At 38.2% G+C, this 26,378-nt stretch overlaps 6 protein-coding genes and 1 long non-coding RNA gene across 11 annotated transcripts; 3 read left to right on the top strand and 4 right to left on the bottom strand.

Annotated features, from left to right (window-relative positions):
* The first annotated feature begins 729 nt into the window (after positions 1–729).
* LOC147926257 (putative F-box/kelch-repeat protein At3g10510) lies at positions 730–1,044 on the top strand. Its single transcript, XM_087489164.1, has one exon. The coding sequence runs from the start codon at positions 730–732 to the stop codon at positions 1,042–1,044; it is 315 nt and encodes a 104-aa protein (XP_087345290.1).
* Positions 1,045–1,116: 72 nt separating this feature from the next.
* Positions 1,117–4,292, bottom strand: LOC104745228 (NAC domain-containing protein 53). The gene is made up of 6 exons (XM_010466424.3): positions 3,551–4,292; positions 3,153–3,433; positions 2,872–3,054; positions 1,927–2,499; positions 1,749–1,857; positions 1,117–1,651 (listed from the first exon to the last, which is right to left on the bottom strand). The coding sequence occupies exons 1-6, from the start codon at positions 3,714–3,716 to the stop codon at positions 1,293–1,295; spliced, it is 1,671 nt and encodes a 556-aa protein (XP_010464726.2). The 5' UTR covers positions 3,717–4,292; the 3' UTR covers positions 1,117–1,292.
* A 63-nt stretch (positions 4,293–4,355) lies between these two features.
* Positions 4,356–8,408, bottom strand: LOC104745224 (NAC domain containing protein 52). Of its 5 annotated transcripts, none has more exons than XM_087487693.1 (6): positions 8,351–8,408; positions 7,578–7,743; positions 7,197–7,483; positions 6,505–6,782; positions 6,230–6,415; positions 4,356–5,547 (listed from the first exon to the last, which is right to left on the bottom strand). In XM_087487693.1, exons 3-6 carry the CDS (start codon positions 7,414–7,416, stop codon positions 4,843–4,845), a joined length of 1,389 nt encoding a protein of 462 aa, XP_087343819.1. In that variant the 5' UTR covers positions 7,417–7,483; positions 7,578–7,743; positions 8,351–8,408; the 3' UTR covers positions 4,356–4,842. The 5 variants fall into 5 exon arrangements, with proteins under 5 accessions (XP_087343819.1, XP_087343820.1, XP_087343822.1 ...); XM_087487694.1 differs by lacking the exon at positions 8,351–8,408 and having other exon boundaries at positions 4,356–4,726; positions 4,817–5,547; positions 7,578–7,789; XM_087487696.1 differs by lacking the exon at positions 8,351–8,408 and having other exon boundaries at positions 4,356–4,726; positions 4,817–5,538.
* Positions 8,409–9,016: 608 nt separating this feature from the next.
* Positions 9,017–11,785, bottom strand: LOC104745226 (NAC domain containing protein 50). The gene is made up of 4 exons (XM_010466422.2): positions 11,566–11,785; positions 10,816–11,093; positions 10,534–10,716; positions 9,017–10,014 (listed from the first exon to the last, which is right to left on the bottom strand). The coding sequence occupies exons 1-4, from the start codon at positions 11,783–11,785 to the stop codon at positions 9,340–9,342; spliced, it is 1,356 nt and encodes a 451-aa protein (XP_010464724.1). The 3' UTR covers positions 9,017–9,339.
* Positions 11,786–11,802: 17 nt separating this feature from the next.
* Positions 11,803–13,095, top strand: LOC104745227 (uncharacterized). The gene is made up of 2 exons (XR_760713.3): positions 11,803–11,935; positions 12,729–13,095. It is a non-coding gene; the product is annotated as an uncharacterized LOC104745227 (long non-coding RNA).
* Positions 13,096–14,103: 1,008 nt separating this feature from the next.
* On the bottom strand, positions 14,104–15,853 carry LOC104748107 (uncharacterized). The gene has a single exon (XM_010469797.2). The coding sequence runs from the start codon at positions 15,552–15,554 to the stop codon at positions 14,376–14,378; it is 1,179 nt and encodes a 392-aa protein (XP_010468099.2). The 5' UTR covers positions 15,555–15,853; the 3' UTR covers positions 14,104–14,375.
* A 3,177-nt stretch (positions 15,854–19,030) lies between these two features.
* LOC104748105 (putative glycine--tRNA ligase, cytoplasmic) lies at positions 19,031–20,182 on the top strand. The gene has a single exon (XM_087489163.1). It carries the CDS (start codon positions 19,031–19,033, stop codon positions 20,180–20,182), a length of 1,152 nt encoding a protein of 383 aa, XP_087345289.1.
* The last annotated feature ends 6,196 nt before the right edge of the window (positions 20,183–26,378 follow it).

Below are 26,378 nucleotides of genomic sequence, written 5' to 3'. Positions count from 1 at the left end.
TAAGAGTAAGACACATGTATGTCTCACTAGTCACTAGTAACTTAGATTTTTATTACAACTATAAATGCAAATCTATTAATCAAAAACTGAATATCTACAATGTTACTTTTAAAATCAATTTTCAGTATTAAAGAATATATGCACATATGATTTGATTTAATTGGATTTCACAAGACCTTTATAATTTGTACATGTGTAATAATAGTATAGTAAAATAAGAAGGAGAAAATTCTTTAACATAAATAAAATATAGACAAAAAGATGCCATTTTTTCTATTTTAATAAACTAAACATAATTAGTTGATTAACAAATATGTATGTGAATAATTATTGTCCAAAAAAAAAAAAAAAAAAATTATTGTCCCATAACATAATCCCTAACTATGAAATTAAATTTGTATATTTCTGTGTTTCTCCTAACATCATATCCCCCATGCACATTATATGCATCGCATCGTTACCTATAAATATATTTACATACCGAAGGACAAAAAACAAACTTGAGTTTGCCAGTATATCGTCGAAATTGAGCCTATCTATGGACTATATATGGAGATGCTTCCCGAAGATGAGAAGGAGAAGACACTCTACCGTCTCTGATGGCGTCAATTCCAGACGACGTCATCACGGAGTGTATAGCGCCACGTATCGCGAGATGCAACCACCCGATTCTCTCCATCGTCTCTAAGCCATTAATTCCGATCTCTCGTTTCGTCTCCTCAGCTATACATGAAGCGGTCTCTTCTTGGCTGCACCGAAGAATGTGTGTATGTTCTCGTCGAGGATACCAAAACCGGTATAGCTCATTGGTATACTCTTAACCGGATAACCAAAAGAAACATGGTTGAAAACCGGTTGGTCCCTATCTTGTCACTCCCGCCTATGCCCATATTGGCAAGCTATGTTGTTGTGGGTTCCAACATCTTTGTAATGGGTGGAAAATACGGTTACCATGTTGGGCCACCATCATCGATTGCGTTATGCATCGACTGTCGAACTCACACGGCGCGTCGTGTTGCCGACGTGCCTGTTGTGGCTCATTAAGAGACAATTAAGTTCATTACAAAGGGATCATCATCAAATCTCTGATACTTCAAATGTTTTTGAAACATTGCATTTACAATAAATACTATTACTTTTACCCATGAATTTTTTTCGGTCAACCATGATACAAAAATGAGATTATTCAATATAGTTAGACAACAAAACAGAGTAGCAGAACACTGCAAGTAAATTTATATCAATAATGGGTACAAACACATAGGTCTCGTTTTAAAAAAGTGTGGAACTTATCACCGGGAAGCGACCAAAGTGCTTACTTTGAAACTAACTGAGAGTAGAAGGACCCAGAAACACATGAAGATTAACATTGCCCTTGTTAAAAAGCTATTTCCTAATTTCCCGGACGCATTCTCTTGGACCAAACGGTAAGAAAGGATTAAGTCACGGTTCGCGTTTTTGTTGTATGACCAGCCCATGTTGCTGTCTGATATTGTGATCATACCTGCGGTTACATGAACTGAACCTGATGATTGTCCTGCGTTTAACCGGATAGCTGCAGCCTTTGTAGGGAACTCAGAAGCAAATGCAGGCGGAGCGGGAATAGCACCCAACATGTGGCTTGCCTTTTTGAGGAACGGGTACGTATAATCTGCATTATTTAGCAATTGATCAATCATCTAAACAGAACATGCGACACCTATTAACATATGGGGGTAAGTTCTGATTGTGGTAATAGGGTTTTTTACCTGGCTCAAACTCTGTTGCATCTGCATCAACTTGTTTTGAACAAGATGCTTCATCCTTTTCCTTTGCTTCCACCACTTGTTTGTCTCCTGTAGTCTCCTCTTTATCGACCTGTTGGTTTAAACGTGAGTTAAATATCAAAAAGGAAACAAAAACAAGTCGAAATATAAGGTTTTATACCTCTTGAAAAAGCTCTTCTTGATCAACAAAAACATCTTCATCTCCCATCAGTTGAGAAGGATCAAAAGTCAAGTATTGAGCATTCTCATCGTCCTCATCAAAGAACGTAAGATAATCTTCAACGTTGAAACCATCTTGCTGAGTACTGCTGAGATCATTTGTTTCCAGGTACAGACCATCATTCTGCAGAACATTACTGTTCGGATCCTGAAACTCCCCACCGGTCAAGTAGTTGCTCTCAACAGGAAAATCATTGTAGCATGATGAATCAGTCACAAAGATGTTGCCAGAAGATTGCAAATTTACCGTGTGCCCGTCCTGGACACCACAGCCAATTTCGTCATCATGAAACAATGCGTCAATATGAAGGTCATCATCACGGATAATAGGCTTCTGATCTTTCTCAGAAGATTCTTCTGGTTTGTCAAAGTAGCCACCAGAGTCCACATAGTTTCCTGGTTGTATATAGTTTATGGAGTCTGAGTAGTTCGTTTCAGCATTATTGCTTGATTCCCCATGGTTAAAGTTTAACGGGAGAGGAATGGCATCATACACCACAAGGTTGTCAGGCTTCTGCAAGATATAAAATCCGATTTTAGAACTGGAAGAACATAACAAATAGCCTACACAGAGTGAAACCTCGATGAACACAAAGGAACACAACAATCGACCAAAAGCTAACTAAGAGACATCAGTTAACTTTAGAATCAAAACCTAAATGAGGATTGAACTCTAGAACACTCTGAATCTTCCAAATTCCTAAGTCTTCTATGTACCAAACATTTCACATTCTAGTGCTTGATAGATTCACTAACCATAAGTTGATGCATAAATATTGCGTATCCCCAATCACACTAGTTTAAAAGAAAGAAAATTTTCATCATTTGTCATAAATTACTCTAACAGTAAAGGATCAAGATAAGCAATAGAATCAACACTACAAACCTGATCAATGTCATCCATGTGGACATAAACATGATCTTCACATCCAAGATCAGGATCAGGTACGAATGTAATAATATCATCCTCTTCTTCCCACTCTTCCTCAACAAACGGAGCACCATACTGCTCTCCATTTTTAGGTCCCGAGCCACTCTTCTGAAAAATCCTACAAAGCACATACGCATCCTTCCCACAATTCCCAAAAACAAAGTCAACAACAACAACACAATCCCAATTGCATATAATATAAAAACAGCAACAAAACTTATTACAAGTCTTCTTACTTGCTGATGAACATTAGTTTTCTCGAGTTCTTCATCAACCAAGCGATACTCGTGCATAACCCAATTGGACCTTTCGCCACGAGGAGCTCGACCTTTGTGATAAACAAGAGTCTTCTTCATCCCAACGACCTTTGACCCATTACGAATCTCCCTATCTTTCCCTGTCGTCTTCCAATAACCCATCTCAGTCGCACGATTCGTCTTCGATCCGTTACCATACTTCTTATCTAGCATACTGAAGAAGTACCACTCCAAGTCTCTACTTTTCAGCTTCGACTTGTCTAAATTCATTCCCACCCAAAAAAAAAGCAAAAATCAAAATTTTCTTAAATGATATAAATATAATAGCTTTATATACAAATGGATGGATCATGAAGAGATCGAAGAACAGAACTGACCAGGGAGATCCCAAGGCTCGGATTTGTATACATCGGTAACAGAGATAGCATCGAACTTAAAAGGTTTATTACAGATCTTTCGTTTCAGATAGTAACGAACAAGTTCTTCGTCCGTGGGATGAAAACGGAACCCAGGAGCGAGCGACGTTGCTGAGCCACCACCCATATAATTAAATCGGTCGACCAAAAACACAAACACAAGGTTGGTCTGTCGGATTCGAATCAAAAAAGAGCAAAACAATGATTTGGAAAGAAAAGGGTTTTAGAAATTGTGGTAAATGAGAAAGAAAGAAAAAAAGGTAAATCGGAGAAGACGAGTGACGAGGAAGAAGAAGGACCGTAGCGAAGAAGTTTCACACCGCTGAGATTTTAATACTTTCCAAGAAAGTGTGCACGTAGAACTATCAAGTCACTGGCTGTGATTCCTTTTTTGGTGACAGTCCTTAGTAACGTGACACGTGGAAGTCTTGAACTAGTCACAGTTTTCAAGTCTCTAGAATTTTGTTGAGGTAGTTGGTTAGCGCAAATAATACAGTTAAGATTTTATTATCCACTTCAATAAATATCAAAATCATCGATGACTAAATTTTTTGAAAAATATATAGTATATTTGAAAAATCTGGCTGAATAGAGTAAAATAAAGAAAGTATAAAAGTAACGTTGAAAACGGAAAAAAAAAAAAAAAAAAAAAAAAAAAAAATCGTACCAAAACCTTTTTGCTTTCTTAAAATAAATTGGCAAATTACGTGTAACGAAAGTCTAATAACGTCGCTGACGCAACCACGTTCGTAATGATAGCCGGATATGATCAATGACGGTTATACCCTCACTCCTGACCATTAACCACAGTACTACCCTGAGGCGGAACATTATTCAACGGAGAAAGATCTTGTCCGGAAATCTAGATATGGTAATACACCTTGAAAATGACAGTTATGCCCTTAAAGACAGAACACATTCTTGAGAGATAGATTTTTTTGTCTGAATAAAAAACCTAGATAGATGATCATATATGACAAGGGAGGAGCAACCTAAAATTGTTTTCAAAAGATGCAGCAACATCCAAACTAAATAAAAAAAGAAGAAGGATAAAACACATTCGGGTCAGGTGCTCGGATGCGTTGTATCCTATGTTACAACAGAGAGATTCACGCACGCAGTTCAGCAATCCGTCGTCTAGAGAAGTTACATAGATGAGAGATGACTCATAATATATTAGGGATGGAAGATTAAAGCTAACATAGGCAACAAGCAGAAGAAGAAAACCTGGAGGGGATGATCTTTCAGCGCATTTATTGGCCATTGGCATGGTTCTTCTTAAGTTCCTCGTTCTCCTTGGCATGGTTCTTCTTAAGTTCCTCGTTCTCCTGACGCAGCGCATCGATCCTTGACTGGAGAATACTGATCATTGCTTCTGCACTCATCATCTCAAGCTTGAAAGTTTCTCTTTCAACAGACATCTGGTGAACTTCCTTCTCGAGATCATTAACCTTCTCTTCGGAAGATGCAACTGGAGTCTGAAGAGAAGCTTCCTTGTGAGGACGTAGTGGTTGCTGCTGGTTTTCTTTCTTGTCGGAGATGCCCATGAGTGAGAACTCAAGCAACGCAGAGATGGCAGTGTTGGTGGCAGCAGCTGATGATGAGATTAAGGTGGTTGTATTGTCGACGGTTGTTGTTGTGGACGAACAATGGTCCTGTGTGTTCCTGCTTGAGTTGTTGTTCGACTCGTTCTGGCGTCTACGTTTGTATTGGAGGAGAGGTAGTGGAGCTTCTTTGTTGAGCATGCATACTGGAGGACGAGGACGCTCATCTTCTTCTGTGTGCTCGCGTTTGAGTGTTTCCTCAGCTTCATCACAATTATTATTGTTGTTATGCTCCTGCGGCTTGATGTCACTCTCATGATGATTCTGTTGGTTAGGAGGTTCAATATCCATTGGAGCCGTCTCTCTCGGTGGCTCATTGATGTTAATGAGACTCTTGCTGGCTGACTGGATCTCCTACAACAAATTACAAGTTATTATTGTGAACCCCAGACGACACAAAATATCTGAAATCAAATGCTTCAATCAACTTTGCAGATGAAGGATCAAAACTGCATTTTCACTACAGCACAACAAATCATTCTACTTCAAATCAACATTATCACTGATGAATTAAGTGAATTCATATGATGCACAGTGACAAGTGCTGGTCAAGTGAGGATGCAAAGTTTGAAAGATCTTGTAATCAGCATGATTAAGAATAAAAGCCCAAGAAACAATAACACCAAAAATGGACCACAGATAAATTAGATATCTTCTCTATCAAGAGAGTTATTTTATCAATTGATACCTACAAGGCTGAGTTCTACAAGAGTTGGTTACAGACTCAATGGAGTAACCCAACCCACTGAACCAGTACTTAGAGAAGCTTCACTTCAACACAGAGTTTTTGCATATAAGAAATATGATATCTTGTGAAACAAGAGAGATGATGCATCAGACAAATTTGAACATTTGCACTAAGTAACATTGAATTGTAGATTGGTGCGTAAATAGACAAATCCATTTCAAATGAAGTCACTCAGCCCAATGGAACAGCATTTAAGAGAGAATGTCACAATCTTTGCATATAAGTGATATTGAAATGAAACAAATCAGGCTTTGAGTTATGAAGCCTGAGTATGAAGAAATCACAGACCTGATCCATCTGGTTGTTTCCATTGGCTACTGGCGATGGCTCTACCCTGAGCCTAACGTCTACTCCTGGAATCAGAGCTGCTCCATCATCAGCCCATTCCTCTTCCATAAACGGTGCATATCTGTTCCCACTAGGTGGCCCAATGTTATTCTTGTGGAAGACTCTGCACAACACATATGCATCTTGCTGCACCCAAACAAAGAATTGAGAGAAGATAAGATCTTTGGATCAGATAAACCCAATAATTAGAAAGTCATTTTGGATAAATACAGTACCACCAGGTTTCCGTTATTCTCGGTTTCATATTCCACAAGGCGATACTCATGCATAACCCAATTAGTCCTAAGACCGTCTGGAGCACGCCCACTGTGGAAAACAAGCGTCTTTTTCATACCAAGCAGCTGAATATCACGGCGGATTTCTCTGTCTTTCCCAGTTGCTTTCCAGTATCCTTTGTAAGTTGCTCGATTCATTCTAGCGCCGTTCCCATACTTCTTATCTAACGCGCTGTAGAAGTACCATTCTTGGTCCCTTGTCTTCAACCTCGAATACACTTAAAAACACAAAACACAATAGAAGAGATTACTTAAACTCAGACTTAACTCAAAATTTCAAACTTTACATTTCCTGAAACACAAGCAAACAAAACTGGAACACAAGTTAGCATAAAAACTCTTAAGGAATCTGGGGGAAAAACAACTATTTTGAACAACTTATGAATTCGATTAAATTGAAATGTCTTCAGAGTGTTATAAGCCTAAACATAGACAGTGAATCTGCATCGAAAAATTCCTAGGAAAAAATCGAATCGGAGCCAATAAAGCTAAACCCTTTTCCAAGAAATGAGTCCAGAACACGCGAGAGAAGCCCAGACCAGAAAAATCCCAAATCAAAAAGCAACAAAATTGAACAGAAAAATCCAAAATTGTAGAGATACGGAGAAACAAAGAGAGAAAACCCAACGAACCTGCTAAATCCCAAGGCTCATGCTTGTAGATATCGACCTCTCCAATCGCATCGAAGCGTACAGGTTTGCCCAGAACCTTCCGCTTCAAGTAATAACTGACGAGTTCTTCATCAGTGGGATGAAATCGGAAGCCAGGAGCAAGTGAGGTAGCCACGGAAGCAGTACGCGGAGCAGTACCGGGGGGAGGCGGAGTCACCACAGCCACAGATTCGCGACCCATTAAAAAGAGAGAGAGTAGTTGTCCTTTAGGGTTTTCTTCAATTTTTCCCTTTTCCCCAAAAACTGACCTGACGAACAACAAAAACAACAAGTTGGGCAAATGGGTTTTTGATTTGACGGACAAGTAACGAATGAAAAAGATAAGGACAAGATTAAAGGTACCTTCAATTGCAAGAAATTTGCTTTTTTTTTTCGCGTTCCCCAGTAGAGAAAGAAAGAAACTTGTGTATTTTTCGGATTGCGATTCCAATTTTGATTTACATTTCCTTTTTTTTTTTCTTTTTTTGTTTGGAGTGTCGCAGTAATAAAACCCTAGAAATGTTACTGCCTAGGTTTTTTGTCGTTTTATGTAGTAAATTAAAAAAAAAAAAAAACACGGTCGTTAGTCGTTCAAAAAGTTAAGTTATTTTTATTTACGACTCTTGGATAAAGATATAAAAAAAAAAAAAGAAAAGAAAAAAGAACAAACCTATCAAAAAGTACAATCATTCAACAAGGGTCACACAAACTCATAAATGATAGATAAATAAGTAATAAATTCTTGAAAAGAGTTAAGCATAGATAGATTCCGTAGAACAATATACAGTTAAAAACTTAAAAATCAAATTAAAAAAACACCTACTAAATTCCATTTACCTAGATATGAAACCATTTTACCTACTAAATTCCATTTACCTATGTAGGAAATGAAAGCTGTCGACATTTAAATCAACTGTTACAAATTAAGACAACTAGTATACATGTTTACACAATACTATTATTGTAAATCTAGGTAGGCTTGTAGTTGTAGATGAAACTATAAGTAAGATGCACCAAATAAAAAGACCACATGTGGTTGGCTGATGAAGCATGTTTAGTATGGAAAGTAGAGTTTTGGAAGAAGAAACAAAAAAGAGAGAGAGCAAGCAAATCGGAGAAGAAGTGATATTACGCACTGAGGTTTTTTAATTTATCGTCCAGGGAAGTGTGCTGCTCTCTGTATAAAGTGACGCTGCTCTGATAGTTTTGGCTGACAGCAAATAAATTAGCGACACGTCGAAAATCTTGGACCTCTAGCTAGTTCGATAACTTGTTGAAATGTTGTTTTTAGCTGCTTGGCGCAAATTTTTATTTTCATATTTTTATAACTTTATTTTGTCGGTATAAATTCGTTTCGTGAATAATACTATATATTCTATTCAAAAACTAATAATTAATATTTACAGAAGGAAGGTTTTGAAATTAAATTGACAAGATAAAACTTAAAAATAGATTTATTTATTTTGAAAATGGAATCCAGGCTTGAATCGTACCAAGCGCTTTTTGCTTTTTGTTTTCTTGTTTTGAAAAACAAAACAAATAATTGCAAATTACGTGTAACAAAAGTCTTCTAACGTCGTTGACGGAGCCACAGTGTCATATCATAACTCATAAATCGTAACGCTAGCCGAATTGTTTAAAGACGGTTATACCCTCACTCATTACCACTAACCACGAGTTTACCCTAAGAAGCTCTCTTCCCAGTTCTATGCTAACCATGGAGACAGAACCATGATGAAGCAACAGAACCAGAATGTGAACTGACTTTTATGCCCTTAAACGTGACCACTAAATGAAAAAGCTTTCTTTCTTTCATGGAGACTGAACATTCCTTTGAGACAAATAAAGATAGTTCTTGTTTGACAAAAGACTAGATAGTTGGTAATATATGACAATGGATCCACCTGAAAATGTTCCCCAAAGATGCAGAACATAAAAATAAAATGAAGAAAGGACAAAATAAACACCCGTCTGGGTGGCTCCGTTCCGTTTTATCCTAATTTTACAACAGAGATTCATACTGTTTCTGAAAAAGCTACATCCATAGCTCATACTATTACCAAGATTACAGCTAAAAGGCCAAGATAAAGAAGAAGAAACCTGGATGGATTGGTGGTGAGGTGTTTTAACTAGCTTGTCCACTGGCGTTGTTCTTCTTAAGTTCCTCGTTCTCCTGACGCAACGCATCGATCCTTGACTGAAGAATACTGATCATTGCCTCTGCACTCATCATCTCAAGCTTGAAAGTTTCTCTCTCAACAGACATCTGGTGAATCTCCTTCTGGAGACCATTAACCTTCTCTTCAGAAGATGCTAGTGGAGTAGAAGGAGTAGCTTCCTTGTGGGGACGTAGCTGTTTCTGCTGGTTTTCTTTCTTATCGGAGATTCCCATAAGTGAGAACTCAAGCAATGCAGATATGGCAGTGTTTGTGGCAGCAGCTGATGATGAGATCAAGGTGGTTGTATTGTCGACGGTTGTTATTGTGGACGAACAATGGTCCTGTGAGTTCCTGCTTGAGTTGTTGCTAGACTCGTTTTGGCGTCTACGTTTGTATTGGAGGAGAGGTAGTGGAGCTTCTTTGTTGAGAATGCATACTGAAGGACGACGCTCATCTTCTTCTTCTGCGTGCTCGCGTTTGAGTGTTTCCTCGTCTTCATCATAACCATTACGGTTGTTATGCTCCTGCGGCTTGATGTCACTCTCATGATGATTCTGTTGGTTAGGTTCGATATCCATTGGAGTACCATCTCTCGGTAGCTCGTTGATGTTAATGAGATTCTTGCTTGCTGAATGGATTTCCTGCAACAAATTACAACTTATGTTAACCCCAACAGTACATCTAAAACCAAAATGAGTTGATCGACTTTGCAGATGAACCAAAACACAACAAATCCTTCACTTGTTGATACTCATTCTGATAAACATGCACTGATCAATTGTGCGAGTTCATATTATGCAAAACGAGGACTGTAAGTCTAAATTATCTTACAAACAGAGGATAAATCCCAAGGAAGAAAGACTGTAAAGAAAAATCAGATATCTTGTGAATCAAGAGAGACCATTCATTAGACAAAGCTGTAAGGTTGAGCTGAGTTTCTACAAGAGCTTACAGCAAAGTTAATGGACTAAAGCAGTCTAAGTAACAGCACTTTAGAGAAGTTTCATTTCAACAAAGAACTTTTGCATATAAGAAGAATGGTATCTTGTGAATGAGAGATGATTCACTTTGAAGGGAACTTTTGCATATAAGTAACATTGGAAAAAAGGAAACTATTCAGCTTCAGGGTCATGAAGCCTGAGTATAAAGAAAGCACAAACCTGGTCCATCTGGTTGTTTCCATTGGCTTGTGGTTGCGGCTCTACCCTGACCCTGACATCTACTCCTGGAATCAGAGCTCCTCCACCATCAGCCCATTCCTCTTCCATGAACGGCGCATATCTGTTCCCACTTGGTGGCCCAATGTTATTCTTGTGAAACACTCTGCACAACACATATGCATCCTGCAGACCCCAGACAAAGAATAGAGTTAAGAAAGGATTCATTTGACACTATGAAATAAACCAAATTCGAAAGCAACTCTATTTGGATAGTAGAATTACCAGTAAGCTTCCGTTATTTTCAGTTTCATATTCCACAAGGCGGTACTCGTGCATAACCCAATTAGTCCTAAGCCCGTCTGGAGCACGCCCACTGTGGAAAACAAGCGTCTTTTTCATACCGAGCAACTGAATATCCCGGCGGATTTCTCTGTCTTTACCAGTTGCTTTCCAGTACCCTTTGTTAGTTGCCCTGTTCATTCTAGCACCATTTCCATACTTCTTATCTAACGCGCTGAAGAAGTACCATTCTTGGTCTCTAGTTTTCAACCGAGAAAACACTGAAAACACACATCACAACAGAAGAGATTACTTAAAACCAGAGTTGTTAATAACACTTCAAATAGATAACCACACACACAGAGTTGTTAATAACACTTCAGATAGATAAACCAAACACACAAGCAACAAACTTAATTCCCTGAAACGCAAGCAAACAGAACTGAAGCACAAGATAAGTAGTGATTCTTAAGTAATCTGACAAAAAAAAATTAAGACTTTTTCCCCAATTAAGAAGTTTCTTCACAGTGTTATACACCTAATTGCGTAAACATAATCAAAGGTACGAACAGAGAGAATCTGCAACAACAACAACAACAAAATAGCCCAGCAAATGAAATCGATTCCCACAAAGCTTTCGGCAGAAGACGAAACAACGAATAAGCCCAATCCCAAATCAGGAAGCAACAAAATCACAAAGTCTTGACATGAAAAAAAAAACCCAAATCAAAGAGAGGAAGAGGAAGAACGAACCAGCTAAATCCCAGGGCTCGTGCTTGTAGATATCGACCTCCCCAATCGCATCGAAACGTACAGGTTTGCCTAGAACCTTCCGCTTCAAGTAATAACTCACGAGTTCCTCATCAGTGGGATGAAATCGGAAGCCAGGAGCAAGCGAGGTCGCCGACACAGCAGTACTCGGCGCAGTCGCCGATGGCGGCGAGGACACAGCAGCCAAAGATTCGCGACCCATTTTAAGCGAAAAGGAGAAAAAGGACCGAACTTGTTAATAGGTTTCTTCTGGAATCTGTCGTCTCAGAAGACAAACATATCAATTAAAAAAGTTAGTCGGAGAAGGAAATGGAAAAAAAAGAGAGAAGAGCTCACAAACAAAGGATTAAAGGTACCTTCAATTGCAAGAAATTTGCTTTTCTTTTAGAGTTCCTAGAAGGCTAGAAAACAAAAGTATAATTTCGGATTGCGATTCTTAATTTTTTTTTTTTTAATTTTATAATTTTTTTTTTGAGTGTTTGGCAGTAATAATAAACCCTAGGATACGTTTACTGCTTAGATTTTTGTCGTTTTGTGCAGTAAAATAAAAGAAACACTGGTCTGAAAAAAGTAACTATTCTTTACGATAAAATATTTAAAATTTTATATTCTACAGAAATGACTTTCCTAAAACAATTTAACCATAATATAGAAGAATGAAATAATATGTAAAATATTATATGAAAAATCAAAGATTGTTTCTGTGGATATTAATAAATCTTTTAAACATGTTAAGTATTTTTTCACCAAAAGAAAAGAGTTTATTTCTTTCCTTTTATATTAAGTGCATGTATATATATATATATATCTCATGAAATACTGCAATTCAAATATTTACGAACGTTAGGGTAAATATAATATAAAACAATCTTGATGGAAAATATACATATATAATGGTTATATTTTGACATTTGCCTTCTCTTTTCATATCCAGGAAAGAGATTGATTACCCCTCATCAGTGATAATGTCCCATTTTGAGTTTAATAAATTTTATTTAACTAGGATAATAATTTCGTTTTCTTTTTAGATAGAGATGTATAAAAGTTTAAAAGAAGTTGACCAAAGAAAAAAATAAAAGAGTTAAAATGAGGATAATGTAGAAGGTGAAAAATAAAAAAGGAGTGACAGATACGTTTGCTTGCAGAAGGATACTTTACCAATAAGGCAAGCTAAAGGGGGATGAGAGAGACTTGGTCCACACGAATCATCATCTTACTCTATTTATTTTTCTTCTTTCCTCTTTCATTTTCTAGTTCCCCTAGTTTGGTTTTCGTTTAGATTAATTTCATTTATAATAAATATATAATGACTAACTACGATTAAAAAAAATTTGAATAATTTTACTTGTGGGGTTGTTGTAACTTGTATAGTCAAGGTGGACAAAGACAAAAATATACTTTCTTCTCTGTTTATTCTTCTTCTAGAAAATGGAATAAGCCTCTTGGTACATGTTCAAAAGTTTTTGTTGTCAACTTTTTAGTATTGAAATTCTAAATAGTTATAATTGAGCGGAATTGATGAGGCGTACCAAAAACTATATGATATTTTTTGCACTATCTTTATTTATTTTTGATACGCTACGTCTCTTGTCTCTTATGCTTTGTTTGTGTAACTAACTAATTCGCAGGCAGACTTCAAATCGAGAAATATCCAACTCTTGTGTATCCCATTTATTTATACATAATTGTATTGTGGAATGGAAGAAAAGAAAAGTAAAAGTAAAAAGAAAGCACCATTTTGTTATTTATTTATTTTTAGGTTGTCAGCTATCTGACACCACTGTCTCCCCAAAAGGACAAAATGCTAAAAATATCAAGACATTTTAAAAAGAAAAAAAAAATCTCATAAAAAGGCCTCGTGTTTAGGGTTCTGGGCTTAATTTCTTCTGAACTTAAAAAATATTAAAAGCCCATGATTCAATTGTAGACCATTCCGATGACGGACGGTTGTGTTAACTAAACACAACATGCATTTGTATGCATTTGTATTCACGAAGCAAATGAATACACTCAATCTTGACGAGCTGAGAAAAGTGTTATGTTCCTATAAAAAGTTGCATATCTCAGCGTACGATTTTGACATTATACTGGTATTGCACCTATAAAGGGCATAAACAAAATAAAATCGTATAATGTCAACATAATATTGATAACAAGTATTCGGTTTGAAATGAAAATTTAACAAAAAAGAGTTGGACCAGTCACGCCCTTTTCATGAACCTTTTAATTTTTTTTTTTCTTTCTTTAAAGGGTTGAACCTTTTTTTCTCTAATCCAAAAAAATACATTCTATGACTAAAAGTATACATGAACCGACGTGACCGATTTTTTTAGAAAATTATTTAATGGATCAACCGAAGCCCATAGCATCGAAAAAAATAAGTATACTTTATCAAAAGAAATATATATATATATATATATATATATATATGTTATACAATACGTATTATTAGTTGAATGTTCATTTAAATATAAAGTAAGAATGTGCATGGTCTTTAATCACTACGTTCCTCCTACGCTGTATTGGGAGTATATATATTCATTTAAAAATATAAAGTAAGATCTTACATTAACTTGGATGTAATTTACATACATAGCATCTGCATATGCCTAATGGGAGTATATATATTTGTATAATACATAGTTTTCTTTGGCAAGGAAAAAAGAAGAAGAGAAGAATCTTGCAAGTCTTGTACAAGCAAGAAATCAGTAATTTTCTTAGAAAAATGATTCATCAATTTCTGCTTTAAAAAATCAATAAATGAATCTTAATTAGGAATTGAATTTTTGATTTCAGTAATGGCAATCCACCAATGTAGGAGCAGAAGACAAGACAAGAGACTTTTGTTCTTCTCTCTGTTTCTTCTGTTGTGTTTGTTCATGTTCTTGTTCGTTTTCTTGCTTTGAAGCTAAGCTTAATCCGTTGACCCGATTCTCATCTTCCGGGGCAGGTAGATTCAGATCTAAATCTAACGACACAACCGCGCTCCTCGCTCTCTTAACCGGAACCTGAACCGGACCGTCCGACATCTGATCAAATGACATAGGCGATAATGACAAAGCAGTGTTTGCAGTAGCTGTAGTGGCCGCAACCGCTACGGTGGGGTTAGAGGCGGCTGCTGCGGCCACCACTGCACCTCTATGTCGTCTCATGTGACCACCTAATGCTTGTCCGGATGTGAATTCGGCTCCACATATCCCACATTCATGGACCTTATTATTATTAGCTTTACCGTATACCACAAGCGATCTATGGTTACTATTGTTGTTTGGAGTTGTGGTGACAACGTTGTTGAGATGGAGAGAAACGGGGTCATCGTAGATAGACTTCTTGAGGTCATGATTGGAGTGAAGACCTGTGGCGGCTTTAGGCTTCTTGTGGCTGGCCCTATGGCCGCCAAGGGCTTGGAAAGACGGAAAAGTACGGTCACATGTTTTGCATTGGTAAACATAGTAACCGGCTCTGCCTCCGCCGTTCGCTGTGGTCCCGTTCGATGAAGATGTCTCCAGAAACCTCCTGCTGCTAGATCTATACGCATTGTTGTTGTTACCAGAATCTTGGTAACTTATCATTAACTGTCTTGTTTGTTGCGGTTGGTGGTGAGGAAGAGAGTGACCCTGGGCGAGGAGGATCAAACAATTAGCCATGTCTTGATCTTCCTCGTCAATGGTGGCCTTTAATGTCACATTGTTGTTGGAAGATGAAGAGGCAGAAGATGAAGATGTAACACCATTGATCAAATTAGTATTGTTATCATTCTTGTTGTTATTGTTGTTGATCTCATCATTGAGATTCTGCTCCTTGGAAACAAGACTAGTGGATTCTTCTTCAGCATCCGGCTCTTGTGAAGACATAGGAGGGATGATAGAGAAAGGGATTGGGGACTGCGGACGTTGCCGCTTAGTCCGTTTCCCTTTAAGGATCAATGATTGCTCCCTAGCGGCTGATACAGCCTCCGCAGCTGCTTCCATTAAATTGGCTATATAGAGAGATTCAAGAAGAAAGGGAGGTATTGGAATTGATCAATTGAAAAAGATGAATTAGAAAGAATTGAAATTGAAGATGAAGATGAAGATGATCAGCTTTAGGGATTACATATATATAAATATGTATGTTTGTGTTAAGAGAGATGTGTGTGGATTGAAAAGATGCATACATAAATAGAGAGTGATTGAGGGAGAGGAGTCAAAGAGAGACACCACATTCTCAAGTGTGTGGAATATGTTGGACTTGCCTTTTTGCAACCTCTAAAATTTTAGTACTTCTGTTATTGTCTCTATTGCAATCTTCCCAACTTGGCAAACTCATCACAATACACAAGAGCTAGAGAGAGGAGAGAGAGACACAAAACATAACAAAATGTGTAAATTTAGACAATTACTTGAGTGATGTATGTTTTGCCTCTTCACTATCCCCTTTTATTTTTTACTCTGTAATAACAACGTATTTTTGGATAGGCTCCCTCCCTTTAACGAACACAATGTTTAAAATAAAAAAAAAATTAATAACTACTACATGTGGTTAACGTGGATCTAACCTCTAGCACAATACTTTCTGTTAGTTCTTGACATTGAATTTGACATTATAGTGAATGAAAAATAAGGATATCGAAGTCTAACTAGACACGCTATTTCTATCCCTAAAAATAGTTAATGTTACAGTTGTAAATTACGAAAATTTCTTTGAATCTTGTTATGTGAATCCTCTATTAATTCTACACAATCGTTGAGAAAATATTAATAATACAATAATCAAAAGATAAGAAAAAATAATAGAAGAAACTGAAGTAGAGAGGTTAAGAGATTACTTTGGGTGAACGAATGTGTAAATTAATGATAGTGCAAGCCTGTCTCTCACGGAATCTACGGTTCCCCCCATCGTCTCTTCTCTCTCTACCATTACTCCACTCCATCTTCTTTCTTCTATTTTATGTTATTTTCTTTTTGTCATATACAGTATATTTCTAATACGTATACGTACGCATCTCTAAGTATATACATGTTGGTATAACAAGAAAAGAAAAATACACTATTCTACTTATTTTTTGAAATTCATACACGCAAAGAAAGAAAAACTTTAAGTCCAACTAATTTGTCGTAAAGTACGACGACGACTTATTCCCTAGACTTGAGACAATAATTTGGGTTAATGCTAAATAATGACTAAGCTTCATAGATTGAAATGTAAATTTCGTAAGTACCAATTATATCAAGTAGAAAAATTAATCGATTATTTTATAAAGAAAAATGAAAAGAGAGCAGAAATCGATCGATATATGAACTTTAATCAGCATAATAACATCAACGACGTTGTTTTATGGAGTAGATTGTTAGTTGGAACTTGGAACTGAACAAAAAAACTAGACGATGCATATATCAATTAATTTGTTTGTTTATGTGATTAAATTAATTTTATTTTATTAATTATGCTAGAAATTAATCGAGTGCAAGTAAGGTGATAATGTTTGCAGCCTTGTAGTTTGTAGATTGATGATTTTGTTACAATTTCAAAGAAACATGCACATTCGCATTGCATGCATTATCACCTAGTAAAAAAAAGTCCAGAAAAAACTGAAAGTCCGCTTTTTCATAACAATAATTATAATAATATAATTAACACATGTTGGCAATGTGTATGCATTATGAAGTATATGCGGACTTGTTCATGGTTGCATGATGTGAAGAGCACCCACACTTCACGTAAAGAATATTACTAAGTAACAACGAATCAGCCTTTACCAAAAAAAGAAAAAAACAACGAATCAGCAAGTGCAGCTCATTGTATCTCCAGGACTTTTCAGATTATCAATCAATAGTTTAAAAGTAGACAATCTGGTAACTGAGACCAAAGATAATAATATCGGGAATGGAACATCCAGTAGCCTGAAAGTATAATGAAAATAGTTTAGTTTAATTTATTGCAAACAAGTTTGTTTTTTTATCATACGTTTTTTGTTACATTTACAGGTTGATTATTTACTTTACCTTTAATGTAAGTATATGATGAATGCGAGTACTTGATCGAACTTTAAAAGCATTTTAGTTAATTTAGTATATATGCTTGATAAGTGGCCTTCTGATCGTGTTCACCCACACATAGACAAAGGCCATTATCGTTTTATATATACATGGGGTTTATTTATAGCTGAGTTAATTTTATATAAAGTCTACTCTCCATTGTTGGATGGATGTAGCTAATTATTAGCATAAAAATGATAGTGAATAATTATTGCTTATTCCCAATGATTAGGGAAGAGTCGACTGGATAACATGGATTGCATGTAAATTAACCATAAATCCATAATATATAAACAAATAAACATTAGTACATACTAGTATATAGTTTCAGTATTATATACACAAGTAAGTTTTGGAGGAAGAATTGATCAAGCAATACGTAAACAATAATTGGAAAAAAATCACAGCGTACGCCTGGTTTTCCTAGATCCTGACACTGATAAATGTTAATTGTCAAATGTCATAGTTAGTATATATGTATCTTGGATGTTTAGTTTATATTTGACTGTACCTTTTCATTGTCTTTCTGTAACATTATTTACTAAATTTATCCACTGTCCATTGTTCACGTCCAGACACAAAACATAAACAATCGTTTTTTTTTTGTCGGCTATACAATCGCTTTTGTTACCAAAAAGTCAGACTGTATGTTAGTAGCCAAGAGTAGCTAGTCTGCTAGTGGTCTTATTTACTAACATTTGTAGTGTTTTTCAGGATATTCATACTGTATTGCAGATTTGTATAAAACAATTATTATGGTAGAATGTCCTCATCATAAATTTGAAAATTGCAGTGCCGGCTCAATGCTTACTGTTATTGGACATTTGAACTCAATGCAACAAATTCACACAGTGTTTTTCGTTTTAACTATTGTATAGTAAGTAACAGTTTAACACTATTTAATTATGATAACTAACACTAAATCTACCACCAGGAACAAATATATGCAAAAATTATTTTTTTTATGTTTAGAATAATATTACTTTTCTTGTATAAATTGGTTCAAAACATTTCATATTGTTCATACGTACATTATTATATTATTCTACAAGCCTACAACAACAAATAAAACCTCACGATTAGCAAAAAGAAAAATAAAAAATACAGCATTCTCTAATTAATTTAAAAATATGCATTTTTTTTTATAAAAACTGAAAATCCTTTTGTTGGATAATTCCAACTTGTGGAAGAGGTTATCTCCTAGGAAGTTGCCAAAAGATATAGAATAGGAAAAGGAAAAGTTCCTAAAATTAATAAGTTGTAATATGTTAATTCTAATAGGTTTAAGAAAAGTTAAACCTATAAATATAAGAGTCTATGGAGAGGTCTTTCATAAGACTTTGAGAGAGAGATTTAGTTTTGAGAGAGTTTTCTAAATCAATAATATAAGAGAGGTGTTCTTATTCTTCAAGTTCTTAGACCTTTTGACGATGAGCTCTACGGAACAATCTCTTCTTCATGCGAAATCGGAGAAATCCTCGGCCGTCGAAGACCAGGAGACCCCCGTGCAACCTCTAAACGCAGCGAAACCGGAGAGCAACGTTGCAATTGGGAGTCTCTTGGTCGACAAAGTGAAGGCTGAGAAATCCGCCGTCGAGAAGGAGCCTGAGGCTTTCCGACAAGCCGTGGCCAATATTCTCGAGAAGCGTTCTTTCTACAATCCATCTTTCGATATTTACGGTGGCGTCGCTGGACATTTAGATTACGGTCCCAGTGGCCGCCTTGTTGAACTTAATGTACTTAGCTTCTGGCGTAAGTATTTCGTTAATGAGGACATGCTTGAAGTTGGTTGTTCAGCTTTGACACCAGAGATCGTTTTTAATGCCTCTGGCCATGTAAAAAAATTTACTGACCTTATGGTCAAGGATGAGATAACTGGTGCATTTCACCGTGCCGACCACTTGATCAAGGGTTATTGTGAAAGGCGAAAGAAAGATGTTAGCATCTCTGATGAGAAATCTGCTGAATTGGATAATCTCCTCGCTGTTGCGGAAGATCTTTCTGCAGAAGAGCTTGGTGCCAAGATTAAGGAATATGGAATCACTGCTCCCCACACTAATAATCCACTTTCTCATCCTCCTCGCCCCTTCAACTTGATGTTTCAAACATCCATTGGCCCAACTGGTTCCGCTCTCGGTTACCTGCGTCCTGAAACTGCTCAAGGCATTTTTGTCAACTTTAAGAAGTATTATAATGACAATGGGAGAAAACTTCCTTTGGCCGTGGCTCAAGTTGGTCGAGTCTTTAGGAATGAGATATCCCCTCGTCAAGGGCCTATAAGAGCTCGTGAATTCTTGCTGGCAGAAATTGAGCACTTTGTTGATCCTGAGAATAAGTCACATCCCAAATTCCCTGACGTAGAATCATTGGAATTGCTTATGTTTCCTAGAGAAGAACAAGAAATGTCTGGCCAATCTGCGAAAAAACTTTGCCTTGGCGAAGCTGTTGCCAATGGCACTGTCAACAGTGAAACTCTAGGATACTTCATTGGGAGAGTGTATCTTTTCCTTGTCTCTCTCGGCATAGACAAGGAACGGCTGCGTTTCCGCCAGCACAAAGCAAAAGAAATTGTAAAGGTATAGAGAATGACAATCACTTAAATCGCTTGGAAACGCGCCAAGCAAACGCTTTTATTCAAACTTATAAAACTCCCTTTTTACAAGTTATGAATCTAAGCCTACTCTCTTGTCTATCTAACACAACACCCTGTGTAGATCTAAAAGAGTAAAACACACTCACCTTCAAAGCTCTTTTTGTTTGCTCGAAGGTTTACAAATCTCTCAAACTTATCCCACGAGTGCTAACTCTTTTTGCGGCCAGCCCTCGTCCTTTTAAACCCTTCACAAATGATCTCTAACCTAGATCTTTGTGAATCCCTAACTAAAAGGAAATATTCCTTATCCTAAGAAATATCCTCCCTAATCCTCTCGATCAAATATACTCTCAATCTTCTCGTGTATATCTTGATCTTCCTCTTCCTTTCTTCTCACGCTCCTTATCACGACTCCCATAATCTTCTTCCACGTCAGCTCAACTACCACGTCAGCATATCAGCGCTCTGAGACACTCCGCAAGCTCCTGTCACTTTCAGAGCTCTGATGCACTTTCAATCTCCCCCTTTTTGACTGAATCTTGCCACACAAGCAACCGCAGCATCAAACCTGAAAATGCACAGACAAACACAGCCAAGACAAGAACACAACCATACTAGCAAAATATTCCAGCAATCAACACAAGACGGTTAACCGACAAAGACTTGTTAAAATAAATTGTTCAAAACCAAAACAGAAACAAAATAACAACAAGTCTAAGTTTTAAACAGGGGAGAACCACATGAAAGTAAATAAAAACAATGAGCAACGATAACAACTGCTCCCCCATAGCTTAACCTCCCCCTCAGACCTCTGAATCAGACTCATCTCCCCTTGCTTGTTTGGCACAGTTTAGTCAAAAATACCAAGAAACTAAACTAGAAACTGGAGCAAATATCAAAGTGAGAAACAACTTACCAGCGTCCAAGGCATCTTGCAGAATCTTGATCGCCAACCGGATGGCTTTGCGCTCTGCAGATGAACCCCTACGAACAGTCTTTTCAGCGGAACGCGACACAGTCTGCTTCCCCTTTGTCTTTTTCACGTCTTGTTGCTGAAGACTCGGAACAGGGCGTTGTGCTGCAAGGAGCTGATGGATAAGGCTTGGAAAAGGTAGACGAAATCCTGACTGAGCTTGCAGACCCAACTGTATGATCTGTTCGTAGATCATTCTCCCAAAATCAAAGGGAATACGATGCATGATCATGTAGATCACCATGGCTCTGTTCGCGGATATGTACCCTGTATTCACCGTGGGAGACCAGTTGCTGCAGCAAATCTTATTCAGATCCTTGATCACTGGGTCCTTAATCGCCGTCGATACAAGCTGCTTGCAAGTCTTCACTTGACCACCAGACAAAAAGAGTGCGAGATCCTCCTCCAGGATTGCAGCCGTCTGTAGTTTTTGCTCACGAATATCAACTGATTGAAGACCAAACAGAGCATTGATGCGGCTGGGAGAAAACTCGTACATCCAATCTCTGACAAGCACATCAACTGAGTTTCCTTCAACCTTGACTGTAGGAAGATTCACCCAGAACTCATAAACAATCTCAGAATCATAGGGAACAATTTGGGTGACCGTTTTTGAAAGACCAACTTGCTCAAGCAACTCCCTAGTAGAAACACCTACTCCCTGAGTATAGCTAACCTCAGCAGCAATGGTTCGAGAGGTGAAGAAACCATACCGTCGAGCAGCCTCAGCAGATATGAACCGTTTTGTGTCAAAGTCCTTAGACGATGCACCGCGTGAGGAGGACACACCCTTGTCCTTACGAAGAGACGAACGCTTGGATTCACGACCATCTGTATCCGCAGCTGATTGTCTCTTACGCAGACGAGACGAGATTCCCTGGTTCGACACCGTGGGAACGGGGACATCACCAGTGAGATCGACGACCGGAAATTGAGACGTCACCTCTTTCGGCGGAGAAGACGAAGAGTCGCAAGTTTCTTGGTTCCCGTGAGAGGGCGAGGGAACTTGATTCACCCGAGGCGAAGATGCAGCTACGGACTCCTCCTGAGGCTGGTAAACCACCATGGCAGTCGCGGGATCGATCGGAGCCAGTGGAGTGGGCGGAGGCAACGAGGACGGTGGGGTGTGAAGCTCCTCATCTGAGCTAGAGTCATAGTGGAAACCACTAAAGATGGACTTCATCGTTGATAGAGCGTTGATCGAACAGAGAAGAAGAGATTTGAGCAGAAGATTAATCGACACAGGATTGAAATCTCAAGGGTGATGAGGAAAACGCCAAAACCCTAGCTGCTCCTTTTTATACACCTCCGTGTGTTTCAGTGGGCTGCCCAAACTCGGCCCAAAACATTAAGGATTTCCTAAAACCACTTAATTAAACATTAGTGTACACTGCATCTATTTCCTCATTTGACTGCATTTAATCGTTAATTCAATCAAACACAGTTAATATTCATGCAATAAATCTCATTCTTCTTCCTTTTTCAGTCCTAATTAACAGATTCATGAACCAAACACACAGATACACACAGCCACTAATGATAGATTCATGAGGGACCCTGAACGAGAATTAAACACACATGAGCATTAAATATATATATATATATATTTTTTTTTTTATTACTCAACATTAAACAGTGCAGAACACTAACCAGACCTTTGTCGTATCAGCCACTTGTTCAGAACCTTCACCAGAAACTATCACAACCTCTTGAATTTTCGAAGATCAGAGGACTGTTGCATGTGGGTAGTCTTTCACACTGGCATGCCTTTAGTCTACAATCCATCCCAACATGTTAAGGCAGCTGGAGTTCATCTCTTTGAAGAGCACCTTTTTTTTATTATTATTATTATTATTATTTTTTTTTTTTTATCAAACAGCCTTATGATGACTGTTTCAGCATCTTGAGCTTCAGTGACATCATTAGATTGCGTCAGCCACTTATTTGGAACTCATCATTTCTTAGGTTGTGAAACCTTCGAATGATTGTGCATGTCTCTTCACAGCTCTTTGACCTCCTTAATCATGACAACGTTTAACAGGATGGATAGACCGGCATGACAGGCAGCTATTTCCCACACTTCTTCAGATGTTGATCTTCTATATATTCCAGGATTTCTATGATCTGTTCTAGTTCCAGTTCCTGTCTTAGACCAACACAACTCAGAAAAATAGTTAGAGTTCACAGACACCAATAGACTTCCTCAGATTTATGAATCTGTTGAAATCCAGAGGCTTAGTAAACAAATCAGCCAATTGAAAATCAGTGCTCACATGGTCTATCTCAATCAGTTTCGCCTCAACAAGTTCACGAACAAAGTGGTGTCTAATATCTATGTGTTTTGTTCTAGAATGCTGGACAGGATTCTTAGAGATGTTTATAGCACTCAAATTATCACAATGAATTAACAAAGTGTCAGAATCCATACCATAGTCAGAGGACATTTGACGCATCCACAGGAGCTGTGTACAACAACTGCCCAAGGCAATGTATTCTGCCTCAGCGGTTGACAGTGAGACACTGTTCTGCTTCTTGCTGTGCCATGAAATTAGATTGTTACCCATAAAGAAGCATCCTCCACTAGTACTTCGGCGATCATCCACAGAACCTGCCCAATTAGCATCGCAGTACCCGCTCAGACTGGTGTTGGTATCCTTAGTGAAGAAAATACCAAAGTTCACTGTCCCCTTGATGTACTTGATGATCTTCTTGACTGCTAGCAGGTGTGACAGCTTGGGCTTGGCCTGGTACCGTGCACAAATCCCTACTGACAGACAAATGTCAGGCCTACTTGCTGTCAGGTAGAGCAAGCTCCCAATCATACCTCTGTATAGTCTTTCATCCACATCCTCTCCTTCCTCATCTTTTGAAAGCTTGTCATTGACCCCCTTAGGTACCTTGGATTCTTTACTCTTCCCTAAACCAAATCGCTGAACCAATTCTTTAGCATAGGTGCTTTGAGACACAAAGATCCCATCAGCTGATTGTTCTACTTGCAGACCCAAGAAGTATTTCAGCTCTCCCACCATACTCATCTCAAACTCCTGTGACATGTTCTTCACGAACCTTTGCACCAGAGATTGACAGGTAGAACCAAAAATAATGTCGTCCACATAGATCTGAACAAACATCAAGGCCTTGTTGTTGTTGAGAACAAACAGTGTCTTGTCTACACTTCCACGAACATATCCTTGATCCAGAAGAAATGTTGTTAACCTCTCATACCATGCTCTTGGAGCCTGCTTGAGACCATATAGCGCTTTCTTCAGACGATACACATGCTCAGGATGTTGTGGGTTCTCAAAGCCTTTTGGTTGTTCTACAAACACTTCTTCTTGTAGAATCCCATTCAGAAATGCACTTTTCACATCCATCTGATGTAAAGTAAACTTGAGAGCACATGCCATTCCAAACATGAACCTGATGGATTCTAGCCTCGCTACCGGAGCAAAGGTTTCATCAAAGTCAACTCCTTCGACTTGAGAGTAACCTTGGGCCACAAGTCTTGCTTTATTTCTCACAATGCATCCACTGGCATCACTCTTATTCTTGAAGATCCACTTCGTTCCCACTATATTGACATTAGCTGGCCGTTTAGTGAGTTCCCACACATCGCTGCGCTCAAATTGTTCCAGCTCATCTTGCATTGCAGCAACCCAGAACTCATCCCGAAGAGCCTCTTTGTGATTCTTTGGTTCCATAGTGGAAACAAAACAGGCGAATTGAACAATTTCAGAGTCCTGAGTGACAGTGTCCGGAACTGCAGTCTTCTGTTTCCTTCCGGCCAGTTGAGCAAAGTCAATTTGTTTGCCCCTGGTAACTCTACCCCCCTGAATCGCACCGATAACATCACCTGAGGAGTGATTCCGATGAACCTGAGAAGATGGAGGAAGCTCGTCTGGTGACAGTCCGGGACTGGTACCAGTATGATCACTAAAACTCTCAGAGGCTTGCTCAGACTTCTCATCATCAATTACCAGATCCTTGTCAGAGAGAACAGGCACCATATCAATTCGTTGAAACGAAGTATCATCAAAGACAACATTTACTGTTTCTTGAACTGATCTTGTGCGTTTGTTGTAGACACGAAAAGCAGTGCTGTGTCCGGAGTAACCAAGAAAGATCCCTTCATCACTCTTCGAGTCAAATTTACCCAACTGATCCTTGTCATTCAGAATGTAGCATAGACAACCAAACACATGAAAGTAGCTTACAGTTGGAGGCTTTCCTTTCCATAACTCATAAGGAGTCTTGCTGGTCCCTGGTCGAACATACACACAATTGATAATGTAGCAAGCAGTGTTGACAGCTTCATCCCAAAACCGATGTGGCACTTGATTCCCATGCAGCATAGCTCTCGCCATTTCTTGGAGTGTTCTGTTCTTTCGTTCAACTACACCATTCCGCTCTGTGGTTCTCGGAGCAGAGTACTGATGAACAATGCCCTGATTTCCGCAGAATTGATCAAACTTGTCATTCTGAAATTCTCCTCCATGATCACTCCTGATAACCTGGATTGAATATTTTTCACTTTTAATCTGCAGGGCAAGAATGCGAAAACATTCAAGAGCATCAGCTTTTTCACGAAGAAATCGCACCCAGGTGTAGCGAGTGAAATCGTCCACCATGACAAAGATGAACCGTCGCCCAGAAATACTCTGAACTTGAATAGGACCCATCAGATCCATATGTACCAACTGAAGTGCATGACTTGTGCGAATATCAGTCACAGGCCCATGAGACGTCTTGATTTGCTTGCCTTTGTTGCACGGACCACATATGAAATGTGGATCACTTTTCAGCTTAGGAATTCCGCGCACAACCTCTTGATTAGCCAGTTTCATCATTGTGCGAATGTTGAGATGACCAAGCTTCTGATGCCACAGTTCTGTATCCAACTCAGCAGTCGTTTTAAAACACTGTATTGATGATTTCCACATGTAACAGTTGTTACCAGACCTCCTGCCTCTAAGTTGTATTGACCCTTGTTGATCCACAGCCTTGCACCCCTTCTTGGTGAAAGTGACATCCAGACCTTCATCACACAACTGACTGATACTTATCAGATTGGCCTTCAACCCTTCAACCAGGAAGACATCTTTAAGATGTGGTTGAGACTCACCACCAGTTATTCCTTTTCCTCGGATCGTACCCTTCCCTCCATCACCGAAAGTAACTCTTCCTCCATCAACACCTTCTAGATGTGATAGAT

The sequence above is a fragment of the Camelina sativa genome, chromosome 15 (genome assembly GCF_030686135.1).
Source record: "Camelina sativa cultivar CO46 ecotype springtype chromosome 15, ASM3068613v1".
Taxonomy (NCBI): Eukaryota; Viridiplantae; Streptophyta; class Magnoliopsida; order Brassicales; family Brassicaceae; genus Camelina; species Camelina sativa.
The sequence above is the reverse complement of the archived record's forward strand: the minus strand, read 5'-3'. Positions and strand labels throughout refer to the sequence as shown.